The 20012-nt window shown below is 37.1% G+C and overlaps 2 protein-coding genes and 1 long non-coding RNA gene across 9 annotated transcripts; all 3 read left to right on the top strand.

Moving 5' to 3' along the window:
• The first annotated feature begins 1328 nt into the window (after window positions 1-1328).
• On the top strand, window positions 1329-8964 carry LOC130989043 (uncharacterized). Its single transcript, XM_057913041.1, has 6 exons — window positions 1329-1920; window positions 2412-2498; window positions 4025-4192; window positions 4281-4367; window positions 4453-4524; window positions 6693-8964. The coding sequence occupies exons 1-6, from the start codon at window positions 1726-1728 to the stop codon at window positions 8622-8624; spliced, it is 2541 nt and encodes an 846-aa protein (XP_057769024.1). The 5' UTR covers window positions 1329-1725; the 3' UTR covers window positions 8625-8964.
• Window positions 8965-11248: 2284 nt separating this feature from the next.
• LOC130989054 (uncharacterized) lies at window positions 11249-11929 on the top strand. The gene is made up of 3 exons (XR_009090434.1): window positions 11249-11447; window positions 11521-11599; window positions 11670-11929. It is a non-coding gene; the product is annotated as an uncharacterized LOC130989054 (long non-coding RNA).
• A 3113-nt stretch (window positions 11930-15042) lies between these two features.
• Window positions 15043-19015, top strand: LOC130989065 (uncharacterized protein At2g24330-like). 7 transcript variants are annotated; one of them, XM_057913062.1, is made up of 7 exons: window positions 15294-15539; window positions 15934-15953; window positions 16096-16411; window positions 17110-17254; window positions 17866-17975; window positions 18104-18506; window positions 18601-19015. In XM_057913062.1, the coding sequence occupies exons 3-7, from the start codon at window positions 16151-16153 to the stop codon at window positions 18840-18842; spliced, it is 1161 nt and encodes a 386-aa protein (XP_057769045.1). In that variant the 5' UTR covers window positions 15294-15539; window positions 15934-15953; window positions 16096-16150; the 3' UTR covers window positions 18843-19015. The 7 variants fall into 7 exon arrangements, with proteins under 7 accessions (XP_057769040.1, XP_057769026.1, XP_057769045.1 ...); XM_057913049.1 differs by having other exon boundaries at window positions 16145-16411; XM_057913048.1 differs by having other exon boundaries at window positions 16148-16411.
• The last annotated feature ends 997 nt before the right edge of the window (window positions 19016-20012 follow it).

Raw genomic sequence — 20012 nt, forward strand, 5'->3', positions numbered from 1 at the left:
GGTTTGGACCTTTCTCGTTAGAGTTTGCAATATAAAAAGGGTAAAGGTCACTTTCTGTCCCATCGTTTCAACGAATTCTCAAAAATGTCCCACCCTAACGATAATATCAAAACGGTACCCAACCTATCACAATAATATCACGCGTGTCCCGTAAAAATTTTCCGGGAATCGGAAACTTACGTGGATTGCCGGACTTACACCATGGCAATTCCATGTGGACTCATTTAATCTAGGTGGAATGAATTTTTTTTGCAGCCATTTTATTGACCCTAAACGGCACCGTTGCTGGAGCCGTTCTTCTTCTTCTTCTCCTCTTCAAAGAACGCAGCATTCGTCGTCAAATCTCAGCACTCTTCAAATCGCAGCCCTAGTTTCAGACGCGACACTCTTCTTCTCCTCTTTCTTATATCTTATTGAATTTTCAATTTCTCGAGCAAAATCTCTCAATGGATCTTTGAAGCATACAACCGCCACTCACATCCATCTACACAAACGGCTTGAAATTTCAGCATGTAGATGTATTCTGTGCTTCTCCCTAAATCCATTATGTTTCGAAAATCCATTTGGAAATTTGGAAATTCTGGGCAATATGTATTCTGTACAGCAGATTCGAAAATTTTGGGAATTTTCGAAAAAAATCTGGAAATTTTCGAATGAAATTCTGAAACAAATATGTAGAAAGAAGCTGAAGAAGTAGCATTGAAGAACATCGCGATTGGGGACGGCGATACCTACCGAAAATTTTGAGCCGCCTCTAGGGCTTCTTCAGCAGCCGCCAACGTTTCCTGCGCAATTTGAAGAAGACGAAGGAATCCGCCGCGATTTTAGAAAGACGAAGAAAGCCGCCGCCGCGATTTCAATAAAATTCCACTTTAGTATAATCCGATTTGAAGAAGGCCGCCGTGAATTGAAGAAGACGAAGACAACAACGTTTCCGCGTCTGAATTTTTCTTTGAAGATGAGAAGAAGAAGAAGAACGGCTGCAACAACGGTGCCGTTTAGGGTCAATAAAATGGCTGCAAAAAAAATTCATTCCACCTAGATTAAATGAGTCCACGTGGAATTGCCATGATGTAAGTCCGGCAATCCACGTAAGTTTTCGATTCCCGGAAAATTTTTGCGGAACACGCGTGATATTATTGTGATAGGTTGGGTACCGTTTTGATATTATCGTTAGGGTGAGACATTTTTGAGAATTCGTTAAAACGATGGGACAGAAAGTGACCTTTACCCATCTAAAAATATAGCCCGAGCCATATCACAGATTCACATGCCTAAAACGCAAGTATTACTTTTCTTTAAAAATCATGCTAGTTTTGCAGTGGAACCAAATCTCATGACTTAAAACTATAATTACCCATTAATGTTACGTTTCTGTATGACAAAATAAAATGAAATATGTTTGCAAGTAATTAAAAGTGCCTCAATTATGATTATCTATCTAGATTTTCTCACCCATCCCATCCCCAATTTGCTAAATCCATCTCCGCCTCCACTCTTTCTCTTTCTAAATCAACGCATCGCAATAGATACATACAGGCTCAATAAAAATATATGCGTACATGTTTGCGTATGTATATCCTCCTGAAGCCTGCATTTATCTCTAGGGTTTAGTATTTTCCTAACTCCGACTTGAAATTCGGATTCGCATGCGAATTCTGCAGTAGCTGTGACTGAGGGTTTTTTACTCGCCTAGGGTTTTTTTTTTCATCGATCTGCGTGTCAATGGATTCCCCCTCTTCGTCAGTGGCATTGACTACAAGAGACGGATCGCCGTCCGCGGCGGCGGGGGAGGACGACGGTGCTCTGTTCGCGGAGGGTCTTGCTAAGGAGGCTGCTGTGCTGTTTCAGACTGGGAAGTTCGCGGACTGTTTGAGAATTTTGAACCAGTTATTGCAGAAGAAGGAGGATGATACGAAGGTTAATTACATTTTTAGGAATTCTTCAAAGTTGCGGTTTTTGGATGATTCTTGCTTACTGCTTGAGTTTGGGCTAAAGCTTCTGATTGCTTGAGTTTAGTTTAAAGATTTTCTTTATCAAGAATGGGTTGGATGCACTTAGTTGATTAATGATTGGAAATTGCTAAGCCCTTGATTGATTGAAGTCGATTTGAGGATGGAGGACAAACCTTTTTCTTAATGCGCTAATAATTCGTATTGATAGTCTGTTATTCAAGTTGTGGTAGTTCACCAGCTATCTTGTACTACTGATATAGTGGATTGCTGATTTTATTAAGAAATTATTGGAACAATTTATCGTGCAGTTTTCTTCAGGAGATCATATGAAAAAAAACTCCTGATTTTGATTATAACAGATTAAAGAAATGAAGCATAGCCAAAATTTTCGTGTTGGTTTGCTGTGCATTTGTATTTTCTGTGTTATGGAATTTTTAATTTTGATTTACATTTTAGGTCTGCCATAATGTTGCCATTGCGGAGAGCTTACAAGATGGATGCTCAGATCCTAGAAAGCTTATTAAAGCACTCGAAAAGATCAAGGTTTGTGTTTAAATGGCACACTCCCCCTTTTTCCTCACAATGCTGGGATCACTTCTACTTCATCTAGCCATATTCCTTTGTCCTACCTACCTGGGTAGGGCGCTTCTCCATTTCCTGACACACACTTTTCTTAAATGGTATTATAGGTCTTTTTTAAAGTAAGCATGATTGAAATGGATGCTTTAGTTGGATGAAAATCAACATTGTACGACTATTCTCTTTGTCAATTATTTCGGTAGCCATTAGTTAAAAAAGTAAAAATCCCACTTAATTTTTGTTGGTAAGGTGGGTTTGATTCACTCCTACCATAATAAATATGGTGTATAAAGTTCCCTTAGTGACATGTATCGAAAATTCAGTTGGTATGGTGGGATGTCATACACATAAAAAACGTGATAATCAGACAAGGAAGAGCATAAATATGGTGTAGAAAGTTCCCTGAGTAACACGTGTCGAAAATTCAGTTGGTATGGTGGGATGTCATACACATAAAAAACGTGATAATCAGATAAGAAAGAGCGAAATGACAAATCTTCTGCCGCCCTCACCACACCACGTGATCTAGGGTTTCAAGTTCTTATTCAAGAATTTGAGATTTAGATGAAATGATTAGTCTGCATGAGTAAAATGCTCCGATGATGTGCCTTGCAGCATCTGGCTAGTCACCTCTCGAGTCTTTTACAACAGTGTAGTGCTGCATAGAAATTTGATGTATGCCTAGTTGCTGTACTTTTTCTTGACCTCTGACAAAGTGACAGATGCTCTGACCACCCCACCTCTCCCCAACCTGGTAAAAGTTTGGTTACACATGCTACTCACTTCAAATTGGACAAGCAGACTTCCTATGCTGGATATGTGGGGCGTTTCTTTGTTGATCTTTTACCTTAGGGACAAAACTGTTGACATTTAGTGGTGGCAACACAGTTTTTCATGTTATGTGGAGTATGCGATCAGATGCTGAGATGCGAATTGTATGGAAGGTTAATGGGTCATGGATCACCCTATATATATTTATATGTACCAGTGCGTGAATTCATGGATGCACTATTCTGAGTGACTTTGCTGGAATACTTTTGTAAACATGAAAATGCACCCAACAAGGGTGTTTCACTTGTCTGTGTATGGTATATAAATATACTATTTGATTTGCATTTATATTATTTGTGCACGCACACATGCGGAAATAAATGTTTGTGGTGTTTAGATTGTAACATTGTGCACAGAAAAGCATATCATGCCGATTTATCATAATCATTGTATGTGTGCTAAATTTGACCAAAATCACCTGTTACAACTTTCTATATAAAGGCCTGTGGTGCAGATTTTGCATTTGGCCTCACTGAAAACAGTTCCTCATCATCTTCTTCTTAAGCTTTTTACATCTTCTCATATTACTATAGAATGTTTGGTCCCCTCTATATGGTGTTTTACTGTAGATAGAGAAACTAAGTAACATGTTTGAGTTTTTATCCTTGTTCTTTTTACTTCTTTTATCTCCAATTGATTTTGTTTTGCCCTCAATTTAGGAACAAAGTGAAGGACATGCCTGTGCATCTGGAGAACACTTGGAGGGTTTCAGCAACAATGGAAGTGAACACACTTCCCGCATTAGAGGAAATAATGCTCCCCCACATCCTATTTCATCTTTTATGTACAATGATGAATTTGATACCTCAGTGGCAACTTTCAACATAGTATGTCTATGTTCATCTTGGCATTTTCTTGTTCATGAAGTTCAGGTTGTCTTTAACTTCACATATCCATTCATGGATCTGACTGCAGGCAGTCATCTGGTACCATCTTCATGAATACACAAGATCTCTCTCATATTTGGACACTTTGTATCAGAACATTGAACCTATTGGCGAGGTAGCCCTTGTAAACTTATTGCAAATCTCATATCCTGATGCTTGTTTTTTTTTCTTCTGTTTGAGTTTTATGCTATCACATGCAGGGGACAGCTCTCCGTATCTGCCTTTTGCTGCTTGACGTCGCATTACTTTCTCATAATGCATCAAGATCTGCCGTAAGTTTAATCTACGTTAAATTGAATGTGAACTCTTTTCAAATGGTACACAAGTATTCATTTTGTTTCAGTTTTAAGTTTTACGAGGGTTAAGATGCAAGTTTTGTTCTATGGCTGACGTTTCTTTGATTTTGGAAAAAGGTATAAAAACAAAAGAAAGAGTTAAAATAAAGATTTTTTTTCTCTATCAATTAATTTTTCCTTTTTAATTTTGATATTGGGGTTTACTTTTTTTTTGAAGTGATATTGGGGTTTACTTAATCATACAAAAAAGTTCTTATGCTTTAAATAAATTTGGACCTTCAACCAGATATCCAATTTTGTTTTAATAAAACAAGCATTTAGTTTTGATATCTTCTAAAAAATGATTTTCTTCATGGTTGGCTTCTTTAGTGAAGGAGAGCCAGGAGACTATAATATTCTGTTTGTAAATTTTGTATTTTCCTGTTCTGGGTTGGGGATTTGGTTTTATTTTCTGAAAGCTGTTAATAATTGTAGGTATCTATTGGCATTATAATACCCATTGAGCTGAAATTAGTTCGATATGATCATTTTAGAGTTCTGCTATAATTCCACTGGAAGATCTCGAGATTGTTATGATGTAGTTTGCCTTATATTATTGGTTACACATGTAAAAATGATTAGGCGCATTTCATTGATCTCAATCGGAAACCTGGTTTATCTAACCTTTCACGGAAAATATAAGTTTAAAGGGATTTACTCGACCTAAAACTTGCAGTTTAATTTGCTAAGTAGCTGTGGGAAGTGCTTTATATTTATTGAACTCAATGCTTAATCATATGAAGTGTTGAAATTCGACAAATGTGGTTGAAATGTCAAATGTTGTAAGGACTGTAAGGCTATTGTTGTTAAATATCAGAATTCACATGTTTGCATAAACTGAACCCAAAACAAACTTTATATATCTTGGAATTAAAATAGTTATGATTCGGGAGTTCTTGCTAGCTTATTATTAAAATAAAAGTTAGTGTTGAAATATCTGCATTCTGCCTATGATAAGCTGCTCTTTTCCTTTAAAAGTTGGCTTACATATGCATTTATCTTTTAATTTATTTCTGTCAATTTTAAAGCGCATCATTATGATTTGTTTTATAACTTGCTTTTTTCAGGATATTGTTCTTGGAGACTGTATTTTGTGATAGAAGTGCATATGAAAATGTTTATACTTGCATTGTTGGAAAATCTGAAATGTTACTTTTTAGAAGATTTTTTTCTCTGCTGATGTCTTGAACATTGTTTAGATGTCTCTGAAGTTGCAATATGTCTGAAATGGAAATATGCTTGTGTTTTTTCTTACAGCATCTGTCTATGAGCCCAGCAACTTGTATCTCTTACAACACTTAGTAATTGCCTGTTTTAATATTATGTATCTCCCTCTGATGTTTCTTGCAGTAATGCTTCAGTTGTTTTGAAACATCTAATCATGGATTCAAAGACTCACTGAATATATTGTACTGCATTTTGGAGCAGCTATGAAACAATTGATTGTTGTAGGTAGAGATAGGAGGCCAATTGTAAATTTGTAGTTCTCTGGTGACTGGATTCTTTCTTTCCCTTTCTGTGCATTTTGTATTCTTTCATCCTTGCGTGATGTTGAGGAATACTTGCATTGTGATTGAATTGTGCTTAATGGAGGAGGAACATCTTGTGAGCTGATGGCTTTACCAGTTGGAGATTCTTTGTTTGCAATATGTGAATATATGATAAGATGAATCTACATGCTTAGATCATTTCATTTGGCTAAGCTGTTTCTTCGTACTGTAGAGATAAGCCTCTAATTAAGTTACCTTTTTGTTTAAATATCTACCGTGAGAGTGGTGTTTTTTACGAAACCAATAAACTTACATCTTCTAGAAAGAGGTGTAAGAATGCCTCCTGATTTGTCAGTTTCCAACAGAATATGAATTCTTTTTGTGGAACTGCCGAACTGGCTCTCACTTTTTTAGATGGCAATGTTTCCCTTGTTTCTGTAGAACTTTGCCTTCTCAAGCCTGAGGCTTATTGTAAGGTGGTTTAGTTTGTTATTTGTGCTATTTGTATTGCTCTTCACTATATCAGTTCCTGTCTGCGGTTGAATTATAGTTGTCTTTAGTTGTTACTCATTCATGCCACTTGATTATAAGTAGGGTTTTTTTGTTTTGTTTCAGGATGTGATAAGCTACATGGAGAAGGTTTTTTTTGTCAGTAGTATGGGGAATCAAGTAGATAATGGATCCTCAGCACACCAACAACCTCTATTAGTTCCGAAATCCACGTCGCTTCCCAACAATTCAACCCTTCATGATGGTTCTCACCCTGATTCTACTTCAGAAAATTCTTTAACCAGAACATTATCAGAGGAAGCACTTGAAGATGAATCTTTGCAGTTACTATCCTCTCTTGACATAAGTGGACAGAATCTTCAAAGACCTGGCATTGTCTCTGCTAATGATCTTCAAAGAATCCAACCAGAGGGTTCAATATCAACTGCTGATTTAAGGCTTAAGTTACATCTTTACAAGGTTCGCTTTCTTCTCCTCACCAGGAACCTGAAAGCAGCCAAGCGTGAGGTGAAGATGGCTATGAATCTGGCTCGTGGCAAAGATTATCCCCTGGCTCTCTACCTAAAGTCACAGCTTGAATATGCTCGTGGAAACCACCGCAAAGCAATCAAGCTTTTGATGGCATCAAGTAACAGCACTGAGATGGGAATCTCTAGCATGTACTACAATGATCTCGGCTGCATCTACTACCGGCTTGGTAAGCATCATACATCAGGAGTATTTTTTTCCAAAGCCTTAAGTAATAGCTCAGCTGCGCGGAAGGAGAAGCCTCCAAAACTCCTAACTTTGTCTCAGGATAAATCCCTCCTGATTACGTATAACTGTGGTATTCAATCATTGGCCTGTGGCAGACCATTTCATGCAGCTCGCTGTTTTCAAATGGCCAGCCTTATCTTTTATAACAGACCTCTTCTATGGCTAAGAATTGCTGAGTGCTGTTTGATGGCCCTAGATAAGGGACTGATAAAGTCTTCCTCTGCATCTGCGATTTCTGAGATTGGACTTAATGTCATTGGAAAGGGGAAATGGCGACAGCTTGCTCTAAAATATGGTTCATCCAATGGCCAGGGAAGATATGTTGGAATGCACAGTTCAATTACAGTTGATGGCAAACAGCCCGATCTCTCGATGTCTCTTGCCTGGCAGTCTCTTGTCAATGCTTTGTTCTTATTAGACTCTTCGGACACAAATCATTTCAAGGCTGATAAGCCTCCTAGTTCTGAGGAAAATGAGTCGGGAGAAGCACCATTATCGCAGAGTTCAAATCTCAACAATGCCACCGGTGGTGATCCCAAAGCACCTACTGTGGCTTCTGGCTCAAGCCAAGTTCATTCCAATGGTGAAGTGAAAGAACACAAGGGTGGACAAAATCTGGGTGGCACATTGGCTAACTCCATCCTTGATTACGAACATATTCGCAGGAAGGAGAACCTGATGATAAGGCAAGCTGTGCTTGCTGATTTAGCATTTGTAGCGCTGGCACTAGGAGATCCCGCGAAAGCCCTTTCAACAGCAAGATCTCTACTAAAACTTCCCGACTGCTCAAAGATGTACATATTTTTAGGAACCATGTATGCTGCAGAGGCTTTATGCCTGTTAAATAGGCCAAAGGAAGCTGCCGAGCATTTGCTGATGTACATGGCTGACGGTAACAGTGTTAAGCTCCCATATAGCCAAGAGGACTGTGAGAAGTGGACAGTGGAAAAAGTGGCTGACACGGACGAGTCAAATGGTGTCACAACAGCCGTTGTTAGTGGTCTCTCGACAGGAGATGGATCCCCAGCCTCGGTGTTTTCCAGCCCTGAGGAAGCTCGGGGGTTGTTTTGTGCAAATTTTGCTGCCAACTTTGCGCTGCTGGGAGACTTTGAGCAGGCTCAACGATTTTTAACCAAGGCCTTTTCTGATATACCGAATAGTTCGCAAGCTATTCTTACTGCGATTTATGTGGATATAAAGCGTGGTAGAACTGAAGACGCCCTTGCCAAGTTGAGACAGCACAGGGGATGCAGATTTGTGACGTTGAATGGAAGCTGTTGATGGGTTGTATTTGTTGTTTTTGATTGGTTGTTGAAGTTGAAGCCCTCACCTTCCTCCTGAGTTAGCAGGTAGGTTTGAGAATCCTTGAAAAAGGGTTTTGTAACATATATATAGTTCAAATTCAGCAAATAAGTATTTACTTATGGAGTTATCCGATCCGGTAGGGTTTAGTGATTGGTGGATGCAAGATCCTACCTGATAGAGTTGGAGGTGTAGTTTTGATTCATAGGTAGATTTGGTGCCTTAGAGTGCCACATACAGCTCTTTGGGAATCAATATGCACAAACAAGTTACCAATTTTTACATAGATCGATGCTGCCATTTGCAGTCTGTTTTTTCATGTCATAGCTTCTCTCCTCCTGTTTACTAATTTATATGGAATTGTTGGCTATTTTGTTATTGATCATATTTTCATACAAGAATTATTTGTAAAGAAATATGGAATTGTAGTCAACCTTTGCTGGTTGACAGAACAATACATAAAATTAAACTTGCTAAAAATTTCAGCTTATTACAATACATAGTTTCAATTAATCTGAGTTTGGGACAAAACAGGTTGAAGCAGTTGAATTGAATAAAAGTTGAAATTACATTTTCACGTTAAAACAATAGCAATCGTTTATACATACACGTCGTAGCTTATGCGGTGAAAAATCTGAACTTAATGTTTCACCAACTTTGTGGCATGAAGTTTTTTTTACATAAAGAAACCTAGCAAGTAACACACACACACACACAAGATATGAAGACATCTATGTATATGTATATGTAAGAAGTAGGCAGGTTAATTTGGGATCTGCCACGTTTATGATGAGAAAGAGCCAGATGGCTTGAAATAAGGAGAAATCATCATCCACCTCACACCTTCTTCCTCCTTATTAACGGGGAAAAAAAAAGAGGCAGCAAGAATTGAGTTGCAAATAGAAGAAAAATGTCAGGATTGGCGGTAGAAGCTCACGACAAGATGAGGGGTCGTGACGTGAACAAGGTGGGTAGAGGAGAGCAAGCCACTCGTCCCCCACCGCCTTCCTCCACCACTCCCCCTAAGGTACCATATATACTCATTGCTTCATCTTTCTTCTGTTTAGTAATCACCCTATTACCTAATAGGGTGATGAACAAGATGTTTGGTTTGGTGGATATGATAGATAAAATTGATAAGATTGCTAGAATTAAAGGGGTGATTAAAATAATTCACCCATCATTGGTGGCTTTATTGAATCCACATCAGCTTTGGTTAATCTAGTCATCCTTGTGTTAACGACTAAGTGATAACTAACCCTAAATTGAGTTTTTCTTTTGGTTGTCATGGCAATCGTAACGCTTCTTAAAATATAAATTAGGAACTATTTTCAGCCCTTAGATCATCAAGATCTACGGTTGATTCATCACCTTGTTGGATAAATTCATGGTACTGAGTTCGAATCCCAAATATAGCAAAAAATTATTTTTCGCAATTCATGCCTATATACAGTTTCGCTTAAAAAAATTTTGCAAAAATTTTTGAAGTAGCCAAAATGAAACATAAAACACAATTTATGGCCACACATTGAAAAAATACAAATTTTGGCCATTTTTATTGATTTGGACGTTTTTACCCTTAATGAGGCGGACCGGGTAGGATCAGGCACGCGGATCGCGTGTCGGGTCGGGTTAGGCACTTATGGCACTATTAGTGCCATAAGTGCCAAGATTTTACTTTGGTTTTATTTTGGATTTCCGTTGGCACTTATGGCACTAATAGTGCCATAAGTGCCATACGTGCAGCACAAATACAGAAACAACATCATTTAAACCCTAAATGAAACATCTAAATCCTAAATGAATAATCTAAACCCTAAATGGAACATCTAAACCTCAAATGGATAATTTAAACCCTAGGGGGAAGTGTGCACTTATGGCACTAATAATGCCATAATTAAGTGCCATACGTGCAGCACACAGATCAGATCAGATCTGCCGTGGCTGAAATCGAAGGAGGCGGAGATCAGATCTGCCGATGAAGGAGGCGGCGCAACGATCAGATCAGATCCACCGCCGCCGCCTCATCAGACCAGATCTGCCGCCGCCGCGCGCTGGAGAGAGAGAGAGGGAGATGAGAAAGAGAGAGGAGAGAGCGGCAGCCGCTGGAGAGAGAGAGAGGGAGGATCTCCTCCATCACCGCCGCGAGAGCTCCGACGAATTCTCCAAGCTCAGCGCCGCTGCCGCGCAGCTGCTGGAGAGAGAGAGAGATAGAGAGGGAGATGAGAAAGAGAGAGGAGCCGCTGGAGAGAGAGAGGGGGAGATGAGAAAGAGAGAGGAGAGAGAGAGAAGGGTAGAATAGTCATAACATACAAAAAATGGCCAAAATTTATGTTTTTTCAAATGGTGGACAAAATTTGATGTTGTATGTTGAATAGGGCCATTCGGCCCTATTGTTTCTTATTCATGCGTGTTATACATAAAATTCATGCATTGTTGATGGTTCGTAATTCTTAAAATAAGGGTGATTTATTGAATAACCGCCCCCTATATATATATATATTATCTTGCCCAAATCAATCAATATGCATTAAAAAGTAGTGGCCTAAAAGCTTTGGTACTCATCTAACAAACACTTTAGGTGACAGCCAAGTAAACAGTTTAATCAAGGTTGGTTACCTCTTGGTTTAGTAGTGCTATACTCTTAATTAACACACGAGGTTTGAGGTTTCTCCTATTTAAAATCATATATCAACCAAATGTAGGTGTATTGGTTTATATGAGTAGTGAATGAATTGAATATATGCAGTCGGAAAAAGAGAGAGCCCGGCGTTGCTACGACAGCTACTATGAGTACCACAGGTACTATATATAAGCCTACACATGCATATTTTGGGCTTTGAAGTAAACATGACTCGTGGTTGTGTACATGCAGGTGCATCGAAGAAAAGGGTGCGGACGCAGAAGCATGCAAGAAAGTAGCCGACTACTATAAATCAACCTGTCCTGATTGGGTATATATGTATATATTTATTCATCATCCTTCTAACTTGGATTACCAAACTTAATTTAGCTTTGCTGCAGATTGGGAGGTGGAGGATTCAGTCACACATTGCACCACCACCATAGTCTCACTCTGCTTCTTATTAGTAATTAGTAATAGTAGATACAATAACTAAGTTATTTTGCGTTGCCTCTAAACTTACCTATATACCTCCTTTACATGCATATATGTATTTTCGACTTTTTCCTTATGTTTCTTGAATGTTCCCATGGACCTTTTTAAATTTGTGTAAAAGGGAGATCATGTCCACTTCAAATTTCATCTTTTTTGTATACAAACAGTGATGTCTCAACTTTTTGTGTGTAAAAGTAGGGGTGAACATTCGGTTATATGGTTCGATTTTTGCTAAAACCAAACCAAACCATATTATAGTTCGGTTTAAAAAAAAAAACCGAACCGAACCGAATTAACCGAACAAACCGAACCGAATTAACCGAAATTTTTATAATTAAAACCGAACCGAACCGAAAAACCGAATTAATCCGAAGAAAACCGAAATTTTCGAGAAAAAACCGAATAAACCGAAATTTTCGAAAAAACAACCGAAAATTCCAAAAAAAAAACTATAAAATTAAAAAAATATTAGAAGTTAGATATTATAAAATTATAATTAAAATATTATAACATATATTTATATATATATTATAAATATATTATAAATATAATTCGGTTTTTCGATTTTGTTCGGTTTTAAAAAATCCGAACCGAACCGAAAAACCGAAATTTTATGGAAAAAAATCGAACCGAACCGAAAAACCGAAAAAACCGAACCATATTTTAAAATTTCGGTTTGGATCGGTTCGGTTATTCGGTTTCGGATTTTTTGCTCACCCCTATGTAAAAGGGAGAAGTGAATCGACTCTCATTTTGTTTGGAGCCCTATTCTTGTCCCCCTAAATTGACATCCCTAACACTCATATACAAAGCCGCTGCAGTTTCACATTTTCTAGTATTTCATCGGATTTGGATCGTCATAAATTATATCGACTTTCTGTAAATTATTTTTTTATTCAAGATATACCTCTATTTATTGTTTATTTAGGATTTTTAAATTCACAATCCTTTTCTTTTAAATGAATAAATAAGGTATGATAGGAGAACTTTATGTAATTTCTTTTTGGTATATTAAATAGACTTTGTTTAGCGTGTTATAATTTTGGGATGGGATTCAGCATACTTCATCGTTTGACCAATCATCACTTATACTGGCGAATGATATGGAAATATGGCATTATTATATAATGCTATAAGGAAGTGTTTGCTTTTGAGTAAATATATAAAACTATCCACTTTCATATTGTAAAGATAAAAATTGTCCACTAAGATAAAAATAATAAAAACTGTTCACTTTTTGATTGAAAAGACGGAACTACCCTTAACTTTAAAAACATAAAAATTAACCACTTTTCTCTCATTCTCACTCTCTCACTACCACCGCCGTCACCACCTCTCTCTTCCTCCACCACCTCCTGCTTCTCCACCGCCGCCACATCTCCGATGCTGACCTCCGCACCACCGCCTAACGAGATCTACACCGCCTCGACCTCGTCGCCTCCGCCATCTCCTGTTTCTCCCCCGCTGCCGAAGCGCCGCCGCCCAGGCCTCGCCCCCCCCATCTCCTGCTTCACCCCCGCCGCGACTTTAGCCTCCTCCCGCCACCAATTCCTTCGAAGTAGAGGAGGATGAGTGCGGCAGCGCTTCGAGTTCCGTGACAGCTGCGGAGGATCTCACCGACGCGCCGTCGTTTCTAGGGTTTCTGACGAGCTGGTCGCGATCAACAGAGGAGATGGAGACAGATCTCTCTCTCTCTCTCTCTCTCTCGACAGATCTCTCCCAGATCTGTTGTGAATTTGAGTTTTTCTAATTTCTCTCCCCCAGAAATTGAAGGCGGCGGCGGCGTTCTCCAGCGGCGGTGATTCTTAGGGATCCAGCGGCGGTGCGACGTTCTCCTGCGTTTTTCGGTGTTTCTGCCATCTCATCTCTCTCCCTCTCTTTGCTGCGACGACATTCTCCAGTGTTTTACTATTAAGGATCCAAGCCACAATTTCCTCAACTGATTCCCCAAAATAAAATACTTGGTAATTTCATGTTGGCTCTGCTGTGATATTTCCCATCTGCACAAACTCGAAACATTGAAATTTTCCGGCTATTCCGTCTTATCAAAGTCAACTCTCGTGTCCCCATCAGATTTCAGATTACCTTTCTCTGTGAGAAACTTGTCTATTACTTGTTGTGAAATAGTTGTCGAATTCATGGAATATCTTTGTGAGGAGTTACCAAATCTTGAAGTTATTAAACTTCGAGATTGCAATTGCAGGATTAATTAATTAAATATTGAGAGTGTGTGTGATTAGATCAGATGTTTGTGTGTGTGTTTGGGAATTTCTGTTACCGGGATGGAGAGACATCAGACATCGCATTGGATTGTGAGAAAAGAAAAAATAATTATATTATTTGTTTATGAATTCACATCTTAATGTTTATAAATTCACAATTAGATCTATGAATTCACGACTATATATATGAATTCACAATTTAATATTCTCGAATTCACAACCATCTCGATAAATTCACAACTTATATTCTTGAATTCACAACCAGATTTATGAATTCACAACTAAAACTCGAATTCACAAAAAAAAATTATAATTTTAGTCGTGAATTCAAACTTTAAAAATTCAAACTCGCAACCAAAATAAATTCTTGTTGTGAATTCGACTGATTGTGAATTCACAACCAAAATAAATTGTGGTTGTGAATTAAATTGTAGTTGTGAATTCGACTGGTTGTGAATTAAATTTTGATTGTGAATTCGACTGGTTGTGAATTCACAAACAAAAAATTCTGGTTGTAAAAATTGTGATTCACAACCAGTGTGAATTCACAACAAAAAAAAATTTGGTTGTGAATTCACACTGGTTGTGAATTGCGGGATTTTTTAAAGGGGTGATGTAAAGTGGACATTTTTTTAATTTTTAATGTGAAGGGTATTTTGGTAACAGTGGACATTTTTTAAGTTTTTTATTTTAGTGGACATTTTTTATTTTTATAATATGAAAGTGGCCATTTTAAAAATTCACTCTTTGCTTTTTATCCCTCTAAATGGAGGGATATATCAAAAATTTATGCCTTCAAATGTTTATTTTCTTATCCCACATTTTACACAAATACCATTTTTCCTTTCATATTTTCACTTCAAGGATTCATTATAGTTTAACCACATATCTAAGTTTATATCTACACATGTGGACCATAGTAATTTTTCTAGCGTATTTCATAAATTTTTTTCTTTTTATTTTTGGTTGAGAATTTGTGTTCTTAGATTTAAATTTTATGGACCTCGTGTATTTCCGAGTAGGAGGTATATATATCATATTAGAAAAATCGTAAACTATTTCAGAGTTTTAACACCTAAAAAAAAGGAAGCAAATGTGTTTATGAATATGTTTTAATGAATCATATAACGATCCTATATTAAATTTTAAATAGGAATTAGCATTTAAGATGATTGCTAAATTAGTAACTATAATCTACTACATATTTGATAATTCACATTTTCCCAAAAATGTTTTGTAATAATATTGTTTTGCATCTGAAAATTATATTGAGCTCAAACGTCTAAAAAAAAACTCGTGGGTATGATTTGTAACATAGAATACTACTAGTATTCTTTTAATTCTTCATTACATGGTTGGCACATGGGATGGGTCTCCGATTTCAAAAAGAGGATACGCGTCGTCTCGTTTATTTGCGAAGTTTGCTGCTTTGATTTTCTCTCCTCATCATTTCCATTGAAAGATCTAGAACCTCCATCACGCACTTCAATTGCACATCCAATTTAGGCTTTTTCTTCACATCGCAATTCAGAGCCAGCTCCAATCGGGACGAAGGTCAGATTATTGCATTGTTTAGGGTTTCCTCGTTTTCGTTTATCCTTGTTCGATCGGAACTTCTTATGCGCGCCACTCTGCGTGTGCGTGTTTATTTTATTAGTTGGAATTTGGGTAATTGTTAAATTTGCATTTCACGCAGTAATTAGAATTCGGGGAGTTCGTTATATATTTATATTATATATTATATATATATTTTTAATTTTCCCCTTCCAATTCTGTTTGATCCTTGTGGTTGTGGTTTCTCCAGTTGCTTCTTTCAGGACTCCTGTATTTGTAGCGTTTCAAAATAGTTGTTTTTAGCTCAATCGTTGTTCTTACTCGGTTTTGTATTTTCTTAGCTGGTAAGAGGACTTTTTATTTATTTTGTTTGTTTGTTTGTTTTGTTTTGCAGTGGATGAGTGTTTTTCTCGAGTAAGTGGTCGTGTCCCGACAATGTTGTTGAAAATTAATGGTGGCTGTAATATGCAGTGGTCATTTGTTTATTTGTTGTGTAATTCTTGTATGTGTGGAAACATAAGATGGTGCTTCTGATTGTATCAAAACATTGTTGCAGAAGGATATGAACACTGACTTTGAAGTTTAAATTCTGGTCCTGTATATAGCAGGGGATGGCTGCAGATTCTAAGAACGACGTTAAAGAGTCTACCACATCGACAGATGCTGAGATAAAAACAAAAACCATGAAGAAGAAGAAAGGATTGTTCTCAAGATTGTGGGGTGCAATATTTAGATTACATAGGGATGATTTTGAAAAGAGATTGCAATATATATCCAAAGAAGAGGCCGCTATTCTTTCAAGGATTACAAGACGTTCAAATAGCTGGCGGAGAATGACTAGGCACCTGATGTTATTCTCAGTTCTTTTTGAGGTGAATTGCTTTTGTTTTGCTATTTCCTTTTATATGGTTATCAATTTGTTGGTACTACTCAGGGGGACTGCTTGTTTGTATTTCTTCTATTGTTTGGGGTAGATTCGTAGTAGCTGCAGTATGCTCACCATTGAGGGTTAGTTGGAATTAGAAATATGACTTGTGTGTGTGTGTAACTTGCTAGGTTTCTTTATTTACAAAAAACTTCATGCAACAAAGTTGGTGAAACATTAAGTTCAGATTTTTCACCGCATACGATACGACGTGTGTGTATTAAACGATTGCTACTGTTTTAACGTGAAAATGTAATTTCAAGTTTTATTCAATTTAACTGGTTCAACCTGTCTCTTCCCAAACTCAGATTAATTGAGAGAAACTATGTATTGTAAATAAGCTGACAATTTTTAGCAAGCTTTTATGTATTGTCTGTCAACCAGCAAATGGTTCCATATTTCTTTACAAATAATTCTTGTATGAAAAGACGCCGATATGATCAAATACGAAATAACCAACAATTCCATATAAATTAGTAAAGATAATAAAACAGGAGGAGAGAAGCTATGATATAAATTAGTAAAATATTGAGGGTTAGTTGGAATTGGAAATATGACTGTTATTATATTTCTTATGCTCTTTCCTTTACTTTTATACTAATAGAGTGCTATGACTTATAATGGAGTTATTTCATAACTTTCCAGGCGATTGCCTTAGGTTATGCTATCATGTCCACTAAGTCTTTAGACTTGGACTGGAAAATGAGGGCATTGCGAGTCTTACCAGTGTTTTTGCTACCGGCATTATCTTCCATTACTTACTTCACACTCAGAAGCTTCACAAGGATGTGTAAGCATTTTACTGCTCTTTGTTCTCGTAGCATCTTTCTCTCTCTGTGTTTGTGTCCATGTATGAGTTAGTATTTTCAGCTTTTGTTTTATGCTTGTTGGAAAGAAAATGCCAGCATCCTGTTCCAGATATCTGTATAATAGTCTAGCTATATGCAAGAAATGGCTTGAAGGTTTACTGTTTATATGATTGTCGTTGGTGTAAGATTCCATCTGATGTGGGAGTCTCAAAATGCTTATCAAGCTGTGATGGATTACCAAATTGAGTTATTATTAGGGGATAATACTAAAGCTCCCTGCATATCATTATGGCTTACATAGCTTATGGTTTCTACTTTTCTCAATGATTAAATTGAGATTCTTTAGGGGGCTATTGGAATTAACACCCAGATTCTTATGTTGATTTAGCTACAGTTACTTTGGGTCTGCTTTCAGCTTTTTCTAGTGCCCTCGATTACTAAATTGTAGAAACTCCTGCTTCTTTTATACATATAAAGCTTATTTGTTTAGATTTCATGCTTCACTTGGGTTTATCACTGATACTGCTTCTACGTTAGTATTCAAATGAGTATTACTAGCAAAAGTAATGTTGATATGATGTGCCTCTTACAGTTGACCAGAAAGACAATAAGACACTTGAAAAGCTTCGAGCTGAGAGGCAAGCAAAATTAGATGAACTGAAAGAGAAGACAAATTATTATAGTACTCAACAGCTGATACAGGTAATGGGTGACAGTATGTAAATTAGTATAGCTAATAAAAACTCAATAAATGTATTGGTCTGCATGTCCTGCTCCCTTACTCTCTCATCACAAACGTGTTCCATCATTGTATAAATCCTTCAATGCAGAGGTACGACACTGATCCAGCTGCCAAGGCTGCTGCTGCCACAGTGCTGGCGTCCAAGTTGGGTGCAGATTCTGGTCTGAAACTATATATGGAAGATGTAGCTACTGGAAAGAGCAATGACCTGGAAGTTGCAAAGACTAGTGGACTACGAAATAGAAAACCATCCCCCACGAATAATAGTCCGAGAAGTGCATCCACACATCATACTGGGGAAGAAATTTCCAACCATGTGGGATTTGAGGGTACTACCATGTCCCAGCAACATCAGATGGTTGTAGAGCATCACCAGCAAGCAGGTTCAACTCAGGATGGAGGATGGATTGCTCGATTTGCTGCTTTACTTGTGGGAGAGGACCCCGCGCAGTCATATGCACTAATATGTGGAAACTGCCACATGCACAATGGTAAACAGCAACCACATTTCGCTTTCCATTTAGACTGCATTAATTGATGCCGGATTAAACAATGGGCATTTTTTTTTTCCATTCGTACATTCAGGTCTGGCAAGGAAAGAAGAATACTCGTACGTTACATACTATTGCCCACATTGCAATGCCTTGAACCAACCAAAACACTCTGAACGCGTCTCTGGTTCAACCACGCGTTCGACCTCACCTACCATGGCGTCCTCAGTTGTGGAGGAGACTGATGTTGTACCAAATGCTGGTGGTTCAACAGGGGAGACAATTGCTGCAAGCGGTAGCGCTGTAGCTGCAGTGGATGCGATTTCTGGAAGCTAAGCTTGTGCTTTTTGGTTGAGTAGACGACCACATATGTGGGATTTAATATACAAATTGCAGGGTGATTAGGAATTATTTCACCCAATGCGAGAGGTTACCTTTCATTCTCTTTATACAACTATTCGTGTTGTAAACGTAACTTGAGATGCGGAGTTATATATACAGTTTTGTCACCGTGAATGTCAAAGTTGAAATGGGCAAACGGGATACAAATTTTTGATGTTTATTTTGCTTAAATCTTGTGGGATTTCATGCAGAGAAGAAACTACAGTGTTCAGCCCATCTGTATCTATACTTGAAATAAAAACCTCTTTTATTTCAAGGACAAATAGTCAATAGTGTGGGAGGCACACTACTGCGCATGCGGGTCAGTCATGCCTCACCCGTACCCAACTTGGATCCAACCTATTTAATTTTGTTCGTAGGAACTAGTATTATTTTTGTTTCTCCTAGAAAAATCATTCACAAGCACTTTTTTTTTCGTTTAATCTTCTCATAACAACTTGAGATTCTCGTTGAGTATTAAAGTATTCAAATTTGCTGATAACGAGTCGTCCTTCTTGCATTGAGGAAAATTCAAAATCATGGAAAAAATCAAGAATATGTAAGTTAACGTATTTTTTTGATATAATTGAAAGTTTATATACAAAACTAAAGTCACCACAAAGTATATATTTTTATATATTTAACCCATATATGTATATATGTATATGGACTATTTGATAGGATAAGATCAAAATACTTTCATATTAAAAAAAAATTCAAAGTTATGGTTAATAGAAAAAGAGCCTAAGGTATCTTAGGGCACAACTTATGGATTGCCTATTTTACCCCTATTATATATTTTATTTTAAAATTATTTTACATATTATATATTTATAAGAATATATTAATTCATTAGATCGATATTACTCTAAATCTATGTGATATATTTCTATACATAAGGCTTATAAATAAATATATCCATCCAATAAATTATCTAGTAAAAGTAATGAATTAATAGATTTTTTAAAATAATAAATTATCAAATAAAATAACATTACAACGTACGTTCTTTATGCTAGAATTTAAAAAAAAATAAAAGTTATGGTTACATTTATGATTTATCTATCTTCTATTTTCTATATATTTGTTATTTTAATATTATATTTTTAGGTGGGTTGGTGTGTT

This window comes from Salvia miltiorrhiza, chromosome 1 (genome assembly GCF_028751815.1).
Source record: "Salvia miltiorrhiza cultivar Shanhuang (shh) chromosome 1, IMPLAD_Smil_shh, whole genome shotgun sequence".
In the NCBI taxonomy this organism is placed as follows: Eukaryota; Viridiplantae; Streptophyta; class Magnoliopsida; order Lamiales; family Lamiaceae; genus Salvia; species Salvia miltiorrhiza.